This window comes from Anarrhichthys ocellatus, unplaced genomic scaffold, assembly GCF_004355925.1.
Source record: "Anarrhichthys ocellatus isolate YVR2014 unplaced genomic scaffold, GSC_Weel_1.0 scaffold22, whole genome shotgun sequence".
Taxonomy (NCBI): Eukaryota; Metazoa; Chordata; class Actinopteri; order Perciformes; family Anarhichadidae; genus Anarrhichthys; species Anarrhichthys ocellatus.
In genome coordinates this window covers 3,083,284-3,097,549 of record NW_022280052.1, presented here as the reverse complement: position 1 = coordinate 3,097,549, position 14,266 = coordinate 3,083,284, and the positions used below count along the sequence as shown (strand labels likewise).

Genomic DNA, 14,266 nt, shown 5'->3' with positions numbered 1-14,266 from the left:
TGTGTGTGTGTGTGTGTGTGTGTGTGTGTGTGTGTGTGTGTGTGTGTCTTTGTATTTGTTAAGAAAGATGTGGGTTAAGTCATTGGGTTGGTTTTGTCAGCATACAGACAATTGAATGAGTGATGACAGCACTCCACTTGTTGTCAACTTTAAATATATGGCCTTTCGCTCTCTTAAATACATTTAGTGTACCACTAATGATGGAACAATTAGTTGATTTATTCAACTGTTAGAAAAAAACATTGACTGGTTCCAACGTCAGCATTGTAAATTGATTATTTTGGGGTTAACGAATATTAACTGGATAAGACGAGCAATCTCAAGATGTTAACGTTTGAAATTGTGACGGCCACTTTCACAATTTTACATTTTACAGACCAAACATTAGGTTGATTAATTAAAAAAACAATTGTCTGATATTTCAGTTGCTTCCCCTCGAACTTTTTCAGTACTTTGCTTCGGTTTCATTGTTCACTTTTGCTTGAATCTCGTTGTCTTCCTCTGTAGACACGAGTCCGCTGAGGGAATCCTGTATCGCCTCCGGTCTGAATGTAACTCTGTCAAACTGCTTCACTTACGTTTTGCAATTTTGAGTTACGACGAGTGTGATGACACTCTCTTCTATTGTGTTTCCGTGTTTCGGAATCTTTTGACCTTCTCCCCCTCTTTGTCTTCCTCCCCTCCGTCCCGAGTGGCTCGCCCCTGAGCTGCTCCCACGGCCGCGTTGGCACAAGTGCTGGTGACATGTGGCATTCTGATATCCGTCACCTTCTGTTTGCTCCTGCCGACGCCGTGTACAAGTTTACCAAAATGCTGCAAAGGTCACGCAGCCTGTTCTGTGCTTCTTTTTTTTTTTTTTTTCTTCTTTTCTTTACACATCATATCCGAGGGGCTCGTTCTGGTTTATTTTAGAGTGTTTTTTTTAATTGTTGAAGGTGAGTGTTTCAGCCTGCACAGCCAATCGTGTGGCGAGGAGAGGCCAGGAGTCATGTTGTCTGTGGCCCAGTGCCAGACTGTCACTGATATAACTTGGCAGACAAAGCAAGGAAGAGGATTCCTGTGAACTTGAAAACAAGTTAAATGGAATGATCTGATGTCTGCATTTATGTAATAGGATATGTTATTTATCCGTGTAGGGAAATATTTTTTGCACCTCTACCTAAGGGAGATCAGACTGTAGTTTTAGCCGATGAAGGGTGATTCACTTGCCTGGCTAGCAGATGTAAGGTACAATAACATAATTGATTACATAGGAACATTATCAATCACCATGTTAACTGTTGTAATCAGAAGGTATCTGCAGCCCGTTCACAGTTTGAAACCGCTTGGTGCTCTTTGTGAATAACAGAGACTAAGGACGTTAGATGTTAGTTTTTAAGGACATCTTTGGGCCCTCATCCTTTCCTCTTAAAATAATGTGGAGATAGTTGCACTTCAGTGGTAAATACATCCGCAAAATGTCTGTATATTATTCATCGTTTCATTCATTTTTCCCCTTGTAGTGTATGTGCGCGTGTGCATATGCTGTGTGAAAAAGCACACGTGTGTGCACAAATGCTAACAGAGTTGTTTATTACTCTCAGAAACCGTTGCAACCAGACATGGGCCACAACTCGCTGGCGAACTTCCAGATTGAGAAGAAGATCGGACGCGGCCAGTTCAGTGAGGTGTACCGGGCGAGGTACCTGTTAGACAACACGTCAGTGGCCCTGAAGAAAGTCCAGGTAAGACACAGTAATGCACATCACTATTCTTACCTCTTCCCTTTTTTATTTTATTGTCCTCACGAGAATGGTTAAAGCGCAACAGGAGACATGTCACTAGACCAACACAAATATTACACTTACTGGCAATTTCACACGTCACCACATCTCAGCTGCGTGCAGTACATTCTGCTGTAACAAAGGTCCTGAATCCACACACACTGGTGTTCTTCATACGCAAACACAACTTGATAATCTCAAGAAAGCCTGGTAACTCAAAATATGTTGCATGTCAGTGCAAGAAAATAGCAACAGATTCTATTTTTCTGCCTGTTGTTCTTTTTTCCATGAAACAATTGATTGATGCCATTGACCACTCAGACAGCGGGGAACCACTGCTGCATTCACACACTTAAAAATAGATGTTAGCTATTTCTATTTTTTGAACTGCAACATGACTGTGTCGGCTTCTGTACCTTCACAATATGACCCAGTTCTCTTGGTGAATGTGCGCACACACGCACACACACACACACAATATGTGCTCTGCTTGTTGAGCATGTATACAAATATACACACCTCACACACACCTTACACAGGGATTGGTGCGTGTTACTCAGATGTGAAACACCTGTAGTCACTCCAACGCCACCCTCTAGATAACAGCAACCATGTTTTCTGTTTAGTGTTTTTTTCCCCTGTTTTCTATCCATCTCTCCATCTTCCATTTCTTGAATATGCCATAACACCTCTCTCTCTCCCTCCCTCTCCCCCTCTCCCCTTTTGATCTCTTGATAGATATTCGACTTGATGGATGCCAAAGCTCGGCAAGATTGCATCAAAGAAATAGATCTCCTTAAGGTAAAGAACCAGAGAGGAGGGAGACGCGTCATGCGCTGTGCTCTGTTCTCTTAAGGTGCCTCAGCTGAGACCTTCCACCACAGGAAAACAATTGATCTGCACCAGACGGCTTGGTTTTGTGTGTTGATGTGTGGGCACATGCACGTGTGTGCGTGTGCTTCCTTGCATGGATATGACTGCAGAGGGGTGTTTGAGAATGTGAATGAGTTTGTGTGTATGACTGTACAGTACACGTGTATTACTGTCTACACATGTCTCCAAGCTTGTGTGTGTGTGTGCGTGTGTGTGTGTTTGTGTATGTGCAGGAGTGCACCAGTGTAACATCCCTTCAGGCTCACATTGACTTTTTTTTTAATGCTTTTTTTTGTATCTTTTTGTAATGTTTAGATCTGGGCAACAGCGCATCAGCATGGAAATGTAACAGTCTCCCTCATGAGTCTCTTGATGTTTTACCTCCTCCTTTTCCTCATCTTGCTTTATTTATTTATTTATTTTAATTCCAATGAATTGGTTTCATTTATCTACCTTTAACATGTGTCAGCCGGGTTTCTCTCAAATACTAATGAACAAACTAATGACAGCTTCAATATTTCCCCCTGTCTGCAAGATCCTAGATGTGTGTCAAAGTTGTGTGTGTGTTTGTGGTTTCATGGTGTGTGTGTGTGTGTGTGTGTGTGTGTTCCTAGTCGTGTCTCCCTCCATACATGAAGCCTTTTCTGCGCATTCTTGTGCACCACAGGCAGTTTGCGCACATACATACGCTCACACGTACACATTAGGGAAGAAAACAAAACCAATTACTTTGTACCACTCAAACACATCACTGAAGCTCCGGGGGCTTGTTGGGCCAATCAAAGACAACAATACTCAGATGCAGGCGAGGCCCTGTAGAGAGCTGTAATCTGAGTAGCAGATCATCGACTTGACGGCACGAGACAGCAGGGTTCGCCTGAATCTGTATCTCTGACCTCCTAAGAGGGGTCACGGTAGGTTTGAATGTCACACTCTGCCAGGTGACGGCGTTTCTCATCTCCTCATTACGTGGATCCTCTTCCTCCACAGCCTTTCTCTGGATCCTTCCCCCCCCCCCCTCTGCTTGTTCCTACCCAGCTGCTATGTCGTTCCATCCATCCCTCTTCCTTTCTCTCTCCTTTGCCCGTCTTTCCTCCTCAGAGCTTTTTGTTCCCTTCTTTTCATCCTGTAAGCTGATTGCTAGTGAACATGGAAGTTATGCCTGACCCTGTGCTGCCCAGCCAGCCCGATAATAAAGGGCTGAGTGTGAGAGAGAGACAGTCCTTCTGCCTTATCCCCCACTAGACAGGCCAACAAGAGACACAGCCAAATCAGAATAATGAGAGGCACACTGGCATGGACCGACTGGAATGACACACATACTGGCACGTGATCACATACACACACACACACACACACACACACACACACACGCACACACACATACGCATACACCCTCAGTCATGGCATTTCAACAGTCTGCCTATTTGTTTGTTTGTTTGTCTGTCTGTGTTTATGTCTGCTCGTTCATCTATATTTTCCTGTTCTGGCATGATGATTTCAACTTGAGAATGTGATTTCTCACTCTGCCCTTTTTGTCTAAATCCTCGCTGATGGGAGTGTTGCTCGCAGAAATAGCTCCGTGCTTCCTGCCAATCTGCTATTTTCACCATTCTTGAAATCCCACAGCTGCAAATTCCTCTGGCTGTTGGGTTACTATCGAGCCTGGATTATATTCTGAAGGCGACTGATCGGCCCTAATCAGCAGTGAAAAGCTGTCTGTGTGTTTGCTGCTCCGTGTTTCATGTGTCTGTAAAAGTGTGTTTTGTGTTTGTGTGTGTGTGTGTGTGTGCATGTCTGGGTTCTGCGTGTGATTAGATTGTACCGGAGGTTTACTCACAAGAAGGAGAACTGGCCAGCTTCATTTAACCTGATACACACACTATAAATTCACTTTCATCCTTAGGTCTCTCTATGAGCAATACATTTCTTTTGCAAGTTTCGTACATATTTAGTTTTTCTTCAAATGGACAAAGAACCCAACATTGCATATCTACTCATTTTCTTGTTCAATTTATTGACATATATCAATATGGCATTCTTTTCTTCTGGTGACGGACATTAGAAGCCGTTTTTAATTCATTCCTCTGAGCATCCATTTATAAATGCACTCTAACCTAATTTGTTAAAACGGTTAATTTTGTACCATCAGATTGAATTAGTCAGTGTCTTGTTCTTCTTTGAAACACATCACAAGCTCACCAAATATATCACATTGAGTCTTGCATGATTAAGTAATTACACACGCTGGTGGGTCTCAGCGTGCATGTGTAATTACATAATCATGCAAGGCTGTGTGTGATATTTCCCAATGAGTGATTGTTGTATTGCATCCATCATTTACATAAACATCTGCATGTGAACTTCTCTCTTTATCTCTCCGTATCCTCCGCTTGAGGTTCAAGTTGTGGAAGAGGAGTGGGTTGTGACGGGCGCATTGTGTGTGTGTGTGTGTGTGTGTGTGTGTGTGTGTGTGGGGGGACTTATCATCACTCCCTGGCTGTGTTACAGTCTGGAGCCGTGCAGACCTGCCACTCTGAGCCAAAAATACATCTGGCAAGAGAGGACAAGGGAGGGACAAGGAGAGATGGAGACATGAGGAAGGGAAAGAGGGGACCGGGGAAGGTTGCAGAGACGGAGAGTGTAGTGTTGCCGAGTGTACTGTACTGTGCTCTCCTTTCCCCTTTTCTTGGCATCATCCGGAGCATGAACATTTCTTTAATCACAGCAGAGGAAGCAGAGCGGAGCCGAGTGGAGGACGTGTGTCACACTGCTCTGTCTGCTCACATCACCCCCCACACACACCCCCTCGACATTGCCATGCCACACAGCTCCGTGTCTCCAGCTCTCCCTTTTCCCCTCCGCCCTTTCTCCAGCTCCGCTCACCCATAGACTGTATATAAGAAGTGCTCACCTTATGACTCTCATGCTGTTTTTTTTTTTTTTTTCTCTTTCCCTACCTCTAACCCGCACTGCCTCCATCATTCTTTTGCTTGTCTGTGTCACTGTGTCATTTGTTTCTTTCCCTTCATTGCCTCTCTCTCTCTCTCTCTCTCTCTCTTTTCCCTTCTTGCTCTGGATGGATAGAGACTTTTTGTTTACTACAGGGAATGCTGTTCCTGCCTTATTGACCAACCAACAGGAAGGAATCTCAGCCAGAGATGAGCCTGCGATGCTTGTTTTTCTGACTGCCAGCCATGTCAGCCTGTCAGGCGTGTGTGTGTGTGTGTGTGTGTTTGTTTGTTTGTTTCACACATAGGTTGTTGTCATCACAGACTGAGGGGTTGTTTTGACATGTCACCCAGCTTTGTCACACTGGAGGACAAAATCGTCTCATTAGGTCCACCCTTACAAAATACGGCTTCCAAATATGGATTCAACGTTTTTGTTTTAATTGGTGGTGAAAGAACAGTGGATTGCACAACTCATGACATGAACCTCTGTTTTTTTTTTTTTTTTTTTTTTGTTAGCTGATGGGATTGTTTGAAATAAATTGTACAACAAGTCTTCAAGAAGACGCTCCTGTCTGTAGCCTCAACAATGAATGGTTTTCACTCTTGGATTAGGAAGTATGACCATGGAAGCCCTTAAAGTGACAAGTGTCACCAACATGTCTTCTGTTCGCTCTTTCTTTCCTTCTCCATGACATGTCTTTTTTTTTCTCTTCTCCCACAGCAACTGAACCACCCCAACGTGATAAAGTACCATGCGTCTTTTATTGAGGACAATGAGCTGAATATAGTCCTGGAGCTAGCCGATGCAGGGGACCTCTCACGTATGATCAAGGTAAGGAACTCTCCACAACAGCAAACCCCCGAGCTAGCACTCTTGGCCTGCTGGGTGCTCATAATATACAACAAGCTACACTCCACCACAAGAGCAATACACTTTATCACCAAAAATACAGTGTGTTGTATAAAGGGAAATTCTGGTATATCTAATATCTGACAGAATAAGCAGTTCAACACCATATCCCAGATTTGGTGTCAAAAGGAATGCTTGCATGGAAGCAACAAACTGCTGACGTGGGCTTTAATAACTGAGGGAATGGTGGCAGGAAGTCTGTGGTTTGTGGTTAACGGCTTTTCACTACCTGGACACTGAGTCAATCTGAATCATCCATTCCTTCCTGAATCAAAAAACCAACTAGTAACATGCATTCTGCAAGCCCTTTAATCCCAGCAGTCTGTGGACTGTAGGAGGGAAGTTGTTAAGAATCAGGCGATGATTAATGGTCATAAAGTTCCAGCACGTTTTGTATGTAGGGGGTATATGAACAAATACTGAGCATAATTTATCTGGCTTTAATTAAACTAGATGTACTTTTCATCTCGGCTAGATCTCCCTCAGATAAGACATCATTTATCTGATTCTAAATAAACATTGAGTCAAAATGTATATTCGAATCGAGTACTTAACGAGTGACTTTGAGCCACATGAATGTGTCGAGTTGACCATGTCTTACACAGAAGGAACAGGCTTGTTCAAAAGTGGCTCACCGTGTTATTCGTCTTTGAGTTCGACCAAACTCCCAGTTATTATAAAAACCTGCCAGTATAATAAATTAGTGGTGTGCATGTAAAAAGCCTGGTCTTCTTCTCCCATGCATAAATGATGCTGCGGCGTTGTATCGGTGCAGCTCGACAACCTGTTTGCAGTCATGCTCAGCAGCTCCACATCCGCACAGTTCAACACAGCAAATTAGGAGAGGCGAGGATTAGCCGAACAAGAGAGTGAACATGGCAGGCTCAGCACACACACTTGCACCAGTGATATATATCTGGTACACACACACACACACACTGAATTCATACATATGGCATACTGTGTGTAAGCAAAGAATGTGCAGACACAACCACAGCAAACACACTCTTGCAGATGTTCAGAGATGCACTTTAGAAAGATGTATCAAGGCAGCCTGAAGAGGTAGGATAACAAACCACTGAGCGTCACTGCTATCTAAGCTAAGCTATGCTAAGCTATAATGGGAGCATTCAGACTGTGTCATCTCCTTATGGCTACTGACAACATACAGTCAGACACACACACGAGTGCATGCCTCTTCTCACAATTTATCTCCTTCACAGTTCTAAATGATTTGTGTTTCTAATGTAACAGTGGCGGTCCAGAGGTGCATGCCACGGATTATCCCCCCTCCCGTAGTGTGAAGTAAACACATTTGAACAGTGTGCCATATGTAAAACAGAACCCCCCCATGCATGAATTTAACATTTTTTATTCTTTTTGATTTCTCGTCCTCCACGCTGCTCTCTCTCTCTCTCTCTCTCTCTCTCTCTCTCTCTCTCTCTCTCTCTCTCTCTCTCTCTCTCTCTCTTTCTGGCCATCTCAGAATTCAAATGAAATCAAATGGTCCTTGATTTGCATGCACTTACAGAATATTGCATGTGCAGTGTTTGCTGTTAAAGGCATGGAGAGGAGGTGGTGGTGTTGGTGGGCGCCTATGTGCTCCCCCATTGACATCAAACAGTCCTCTGATATGGAAATGAGAGGGCAAGGGAAGAATGGCTTCTCAATAAGGCTTTGTTTGCATGTAGGCCAAGGTCTATCCCTCCCTCTCTCCATCTATCTTTCTCTATCCCCCTCTTTCTCTCATACCTTCCTTTGTTTTCTGTAATACACACACACACACACACACACACACACACACACACACCAGTAGTTCAGCAGTAGTTGTATCTCCAGGATTCTTGAAAATAAATACATACAGACACAAAGATATACCAAGTGAATGGACAATGGAAAAAAATAAAGGAAATACTTCAAGATACAAATAAGTGTTTGCTTGTGATGTACAAGCAATAGTAATAGTATCCAAAATGTACTCGTATATGAAACAAACAAACATTTAATTCAATTATCGAATGTTCATTCTTTCCTTGATTAATGTTTTATGGTCTGACTTATCGTGTCACTTCTCTGTTGATGCACTTGCACTCAAGGATTTAGTGATTATATGTTGGTGGTCAACCTCTGACCTCACAAAACAGGTTTTTGGCCATAACGCAAGAACTCATATGCTAATTATGACAATTTCATACCCGGGCTTCCCTTTATTGAAAATGGAGCAATGAGGACACGGCATAACATCCTGTTGGTAGCCAGGCTTAGTCTGAACCACTGCTGTTTGAGGAGGAGTTCCTATCCTCCCTTGTTGATTATTGTCACTGTTGATCATTAAGCCATTGGGCCTAAGTTGAAGCTCTGTCATCACTGTGGCTTCTCTGGATTGGACCCCACTCTTGATGATCCAGAACGACTCAGTCAGCCCCCCAAAATGAAAAAAACAAACCAAAATCAACTGGAACCACTATGCCACTGAAAGCTGTACCTAACAAAAGAGCTATATGCCAGATGGAAGAGTTTTTGGAAGGTACCACAAATGTATTCTCTCTGTTCCTAAGAATGCATGTGCTTTCCATTGGCGGCCATGGAGAAAATGAGACGGAGCTCGGTTAGGCAAAGGACGGACCGAGAGGAGAGTGGTCTGGGTTGCATTAGCGACAGAGTCAGAGCTGGGGACTGGGGCTGGATGCTGTACACACACACACAGACACTTTGCTACCATCTTAAAATTGTATTCCGTGCCACACAAGACCTTTTCCCACTCCTATTAAAATATTTTATTTGTGCCTTCTTTCAGGTATGCTAATGTTGCTTTGATTTTCTGATTTGGTGTGTGTGTGTGTGTTTGCATTTACTTTACAGCACTTTAAGAAGCAGAGGAGGCTTATCCCAGAGAGAACAGTGTGGAAATACTTTGTCCAGCTCTGCAGTGCGCTCGAACACATGCACTCCCGGAGAGTCATGCACAGAGGTAGTGTTTATGCATACACACACACACACACACACACACACACACACACACACACACACACACTAATACAAAGAAGAAATTGGCTTATTTGTTTATTGTAAATACAAGAGAATCTGTTGTTTTAAACCACGAGAAAATCCCTCATTTTTTTTATGAGGGATTGTTCTCTCACCTCCTTTTAATGTTGCGACATATTTACAAGAAAAAACAGTTGCATAAAACAGTGGTGACCTTAACCGTGGTTACCTTTTCTAGAATATTAGGTTTCAGCAAACCACAAAGAGACAGGATTCATCATGGGAATACTATCTCAAAGCATATGACCAATGTCCAACTCTCCCCATTTAACAACGTTCATATTATCTAGTTTGCTTTTTAAAAAAAAGGCTGAACTCTATTGAGCTCTGAACTCTATCGAAGATATTTTATGTTAACTGATAACCATTTCTGTTGTGATGTCAGAGTAGCATACAGATGTAAGAGTAGAGGCCTCCTTGATACGCAGTTGCACACTGTCCTATCACACCAACAAACAGTCTGCATGTTTAATGGACCCGGACAAGGTTGACCCTCTCTCGACGAGGAGGGATGAGAATTTTCCCGCAACTGGTCCCATTGTCGAGTGGAAGCTTTGCCTTAAAAAATACTCTTAAACCTCAAATAAAATGAGATGTGGTCCTGAATCTTAACAAAACAGTCTTTGCTTGCCGAGCATTACCCCACAACACAGTAATGAAGGTGTTGTTGGTTGTGATGGACCAATGGATGTCTGGAAGGTGAGAAAACCATCTCAAGAAATTGTTGTACACAACTGCTTTCTTGTGCATTTTTATAGTTAACAGAATAAATCATACAGTACATCTAGTATGGTCCTCTTAAGTCTTTAAACTATAGGTGGGTAATAATAGAACGTCAAATCAGTGAATTTTCTTCAGAGTGATCGACCTTGTTGCATACGACAGAAGGCTTAATTGTAGGTGTTAAACAACACATAGACCAGAGAACACAGTGTTTATGGGACCACATGGTTTTAGTAGGGCCAAGTCAAATCAAGTCCTGGATCCATGGCATAGGCTGCTGCACGCACACACACACATACATACGTGCAAACACACAGGTGGTGTACTTCCGTTCGGCTGACTCTGATTAGGGCAGAGGGACACTAATGAACCCTGAGCTCTGCACTTTAATGGCCACTTAACAGAGACCGCCTATTCAAAAGACGCTTACAATTATATTAGCAGTCAATTTCAAAGGCTGCCGCGGGTCACATTAACATTACGTTAGAAAAAGCAACAGAAACGGTTTGCTAACGCCCACGGAAATGAATACATTAATGTACATGCGTGTCATGTTTTCTGACGCTTTCCCAAGTGTATCACAGTGCACACACACAATGTCTTTATAATCATATCTCCATACTGTCATGAATGTAACTTTAGTAATCTAAACAGTTGTTTCGATTTTTGTATGCAACCAATCGCTCTCTTCTCTCCAGATATCAAGCCAGCCAATGTATTCATCACAGCTACAGGAGTAGTGAAACTAGGGGACTTGGGACTGGGCCGATTTTTCAGCTCCAAAACAACCGCTGCTCACTCACTAGGTAAGTTATTACAGTCCATACTTACTGTGTGGAAATACACACACACACACACACACACACACACACACACACTCTTCCCTTATGAGCCTACAAACGCACACACAGACACTTAGACTCAGCGGTCCCCAGTAATCACCCAATGTTTGATGTGTTTCATTAGGCATGGTGAGCCCCGAGCCATGTGTCATGTAGTCATGCTGCCTGGCCACGTCTGTGCCCAGCCCCTTCATAGGCCACTTAGCCACTTCCTGTTACCTTGACCTTTAACCCTAACACAGTGGAAGACTGGGCCGAGGCCTTCGACACAGCTCTGATTGTGACTGCGTACCATAAAACAAGCCAGCAAACTTTACAATCACTGTTACTGTCGGCATTGATGGGTGTGTTTGTCACTTGCAGAAAATAAATCATGGAACGTTATTTTATTTTTTTGTTCAAAGAAGTGAGAATTGTAGCCCACACTAATTAAGACTCGTACATTTGGCTTATTTTAAGAAATACAAGTGTGCTAAACCTGAGGCTGTACAGAATTGACAAACCGAATGGTACCCCGCGTTTAAATGCATTATTTAACTCTTATGGAGTTTCATGACTGTGGGCCTTTTACTGTAAATCTTTAGGAGTCAAGCCCGCAACCTCAAGAAGAGAGTGAAACAACATTTAAGTCATTAAATGATTTCCAAAGGAATAGACACTTGTAGCACTTACTAACCAAACCTTTAGCTTGCCTCTCTTTATAGGAGACATAGGGTTTAACAGAAATACACACTCACATTCACACCTACCTTCAATGGTGTCCGAGTGTTTAAATCACACATGTACCTATAAACAATTTGTCAACAGCCTGTTCCTACCAGCCTTCATCACGTTGCCCTATTTTGTTTTAGTCTCGCCACTCCTACACCTTTTTTTGTTGTTAAGCATCACAGTGCATATTGTAATGCTGCAGAGGCCGGCATGTTGGCTAATTGTTACAAACTGGTGTTTAAAATGAATCCACAATAACACTTAATTCCAGAAATAATCAAATCTACGGTATCAGAGAATTATGCGTTATGCTCTTTGTGTAGAAAGGATTTGATCAAATGTTGGAGTGGAACTTCCTAATAGCAGCATTAATAAAAAATGCCTCTAAAAAATAGCCGCAGGTTTTCATATTAATGTGTCAATCACTGACAAAAACACATTTCTGGCCAGTAGAATTGTCGAGAAATTCTTCCGAAGATATACAGAATGTCTGTAAGAATCGTTTAATGGTCATTGGTTAAAGTTAAATCACGACAGTTCCATACATCTAACCAGTCAATCCCTTCATTTCTGTTTTGGTTAAACTCAGTTAAACACTCCCAACACAGGAGCGAGCAGTGGTTGGTTTTTGCTAAGTGCCACCCCTCGAATGCACGTCATTAACTAGCGTTAGCACGTCTTTGCTATGCAAGCTACTGAGGGTATGCTGAGGGTATACACGTGCTGCTTATTTTAAGGATCGTAACAGTGAGTAAAGACCTAGCCGGCCTCACAGGAACAGTGTTGTTACTTAACTTCATTGTCTTCTGTCTTGATCGCCAGGTGATGTGGGACTTCACACCGTTATCTGTAGGTTGTAACTTATATCTTCACCTTTTTAGCAGATTTTGCTGCTGAATTAGTTCATATTTATTCAGGGAGTGCAGTTAGAGACGATATGAGCTTCATGGTAGCTCTGAAAGCTTTACGGAGTAGCCGTGGGGGGGTGAGGCTTAACGAAGAGTCAATTAGTATCTGATGCCTGGTCTATACAACACAATAAAAAAACATATTGAACATATTCTGATCATTTTAGCTGGCCTCCTTTCCTTTGGCTTGGTGTTTTGTGTTAATAGTATAAATGTGGCACAGATCATTATAGTGGAGATGGTTACACTGTGCCATTAAACATCCCCTCAGTAGCTTCACCTGCTTCATAGACACACATATAGCCCGTCATTCACACAGTGGCACTTCCCTATGTCAAACTATTCTCAGCCCCTGTACAGCAGCGGCCCAGCTGTTTTGAGAAGGTGTGAATCACATGATCAGCTCAACGTCGGCCCCATCAACTAAGCAGCTTGCAGTGGCAGCAGAGTCGGGTAAAAGCGCCTGTGATAGCTCATTAAATGTTAAATCCACAGCACCCTCTTTAGGCTGACGGGGGATAGGCAGCCCCACAAGCACAAGGGTCGACTGGAAAACTGTCATCATTAATCTGAAGCAATCAAGACTGCTTCGATAATCTCCAGAAAAACTACACAAATCATAGTGTCATATTGCCTACAGTGCAAATTCGATGATCGGAACAGATGCATTTGATCTAGAGCAGTCACATTGGTCCTGAGATCATGAAATGAACTCTCCTCGAATAAGCATGTGAAGTATGCAGATGAGATTTTGTGATGATACATTTTATATGCACTTCATATGCTTTTAAGAATATTTAGACTTCATAAGGATGTGTTCAGCAGATGATCTAGTACTGTAGAAGCAGACGATGTCCCTATAGGTAGTCATGGCCTGTTGACACAAGGGAGTGCTTCATCCTTCCACCCTCTGTCGCTGGCTTTACCCTTGCCATTTCTTTAGTCTTTAGTCTTTTTCTTTGTCACATATCCTTCTCTCCTGCTGCTGTTTCTCAGTCTTACTTGTCCTCACTTCTCCTTCCCTCTGACCCTCCCTCTGGTGCTTTGACTTTTAGAGAGAACGGGAGACAGAAAGGTAGAATGTGCCGGGTGTGAGAGAAGAGAATGTGACACAGAAAAAAAAAGAGGAGGGAGGGGGAAAAAAAAAGAAAGAAGAGAAAAAGAGTAAGGAGGAGGTGAAGAAAGAGAGAGCGGTTGATATGACAATGTGACAAAAAAAATGGATGGGAAAAAGGAAAGCAAGAGTGAGAGAGAGGATAGAAAGAAAGAATGTGAGGAAGAGGGGGGTGTGTGTGTGTGTGTGAGAGAGAGAGAGAGTGAGAGAGTGTGAGTGTGTGCGTGCGTGCAATTGCGTGCCAGCGTGGGTCTGTAATGAGCCCAGCCACCCAGCTGAACAGTGGAGCAGGGTGGTGGAGATGAGATGGAGGTCCAGGCATTCAGCCTGTCAGCTCGCAGGCTTTCAACTCAGCTGCTCAGCAGCCTGCAGTCACACACACACACACACACACACACACACACACACACACACACACAC

At 43.0% G+C, this 14,266-nt stretch overlaps 1 protein-coding gene across 4 annotated transcripts in view; it reads left to right on the top strand.

The window, feature by feature from the left end:
- The window catches only part of nek7 (NIMA-related kinase 7), a 64,017-nt gene that overhangs the window by 32,773 nt on the left and 16,978 nt on the right, over positions 1-14,266 (top strand). For all 4 annotated transcript variants that reach the window (XM_031859415.1, XM_031859412.1, XM_031859413.1 and 1 more), the window contains 5 exons: positions 1,584-1,724; positions 2,502-2,564; positions 6,312-6,422; positions 9,363-9,471; positions 10,970-11,077. In XM_031859415.1, coding sequence (XP_031715275.1) covers positions 1,602-1,724; positions 2,502-2,564; positions 6,312-6,422; positions 9,363-9,471; positions 10,970-11,077 — 514 coding nt within the window. In that variant the 5' untranslated portion in view covers positions 1,584-1,601. The remainder of the gene's footprint in view (positions 1-1,583; positions 1,725-2,501; positions 2,565-6,311; positions 6,423-9,362; positions 9,472-10,969; positions 11,078-14,266) is intronic.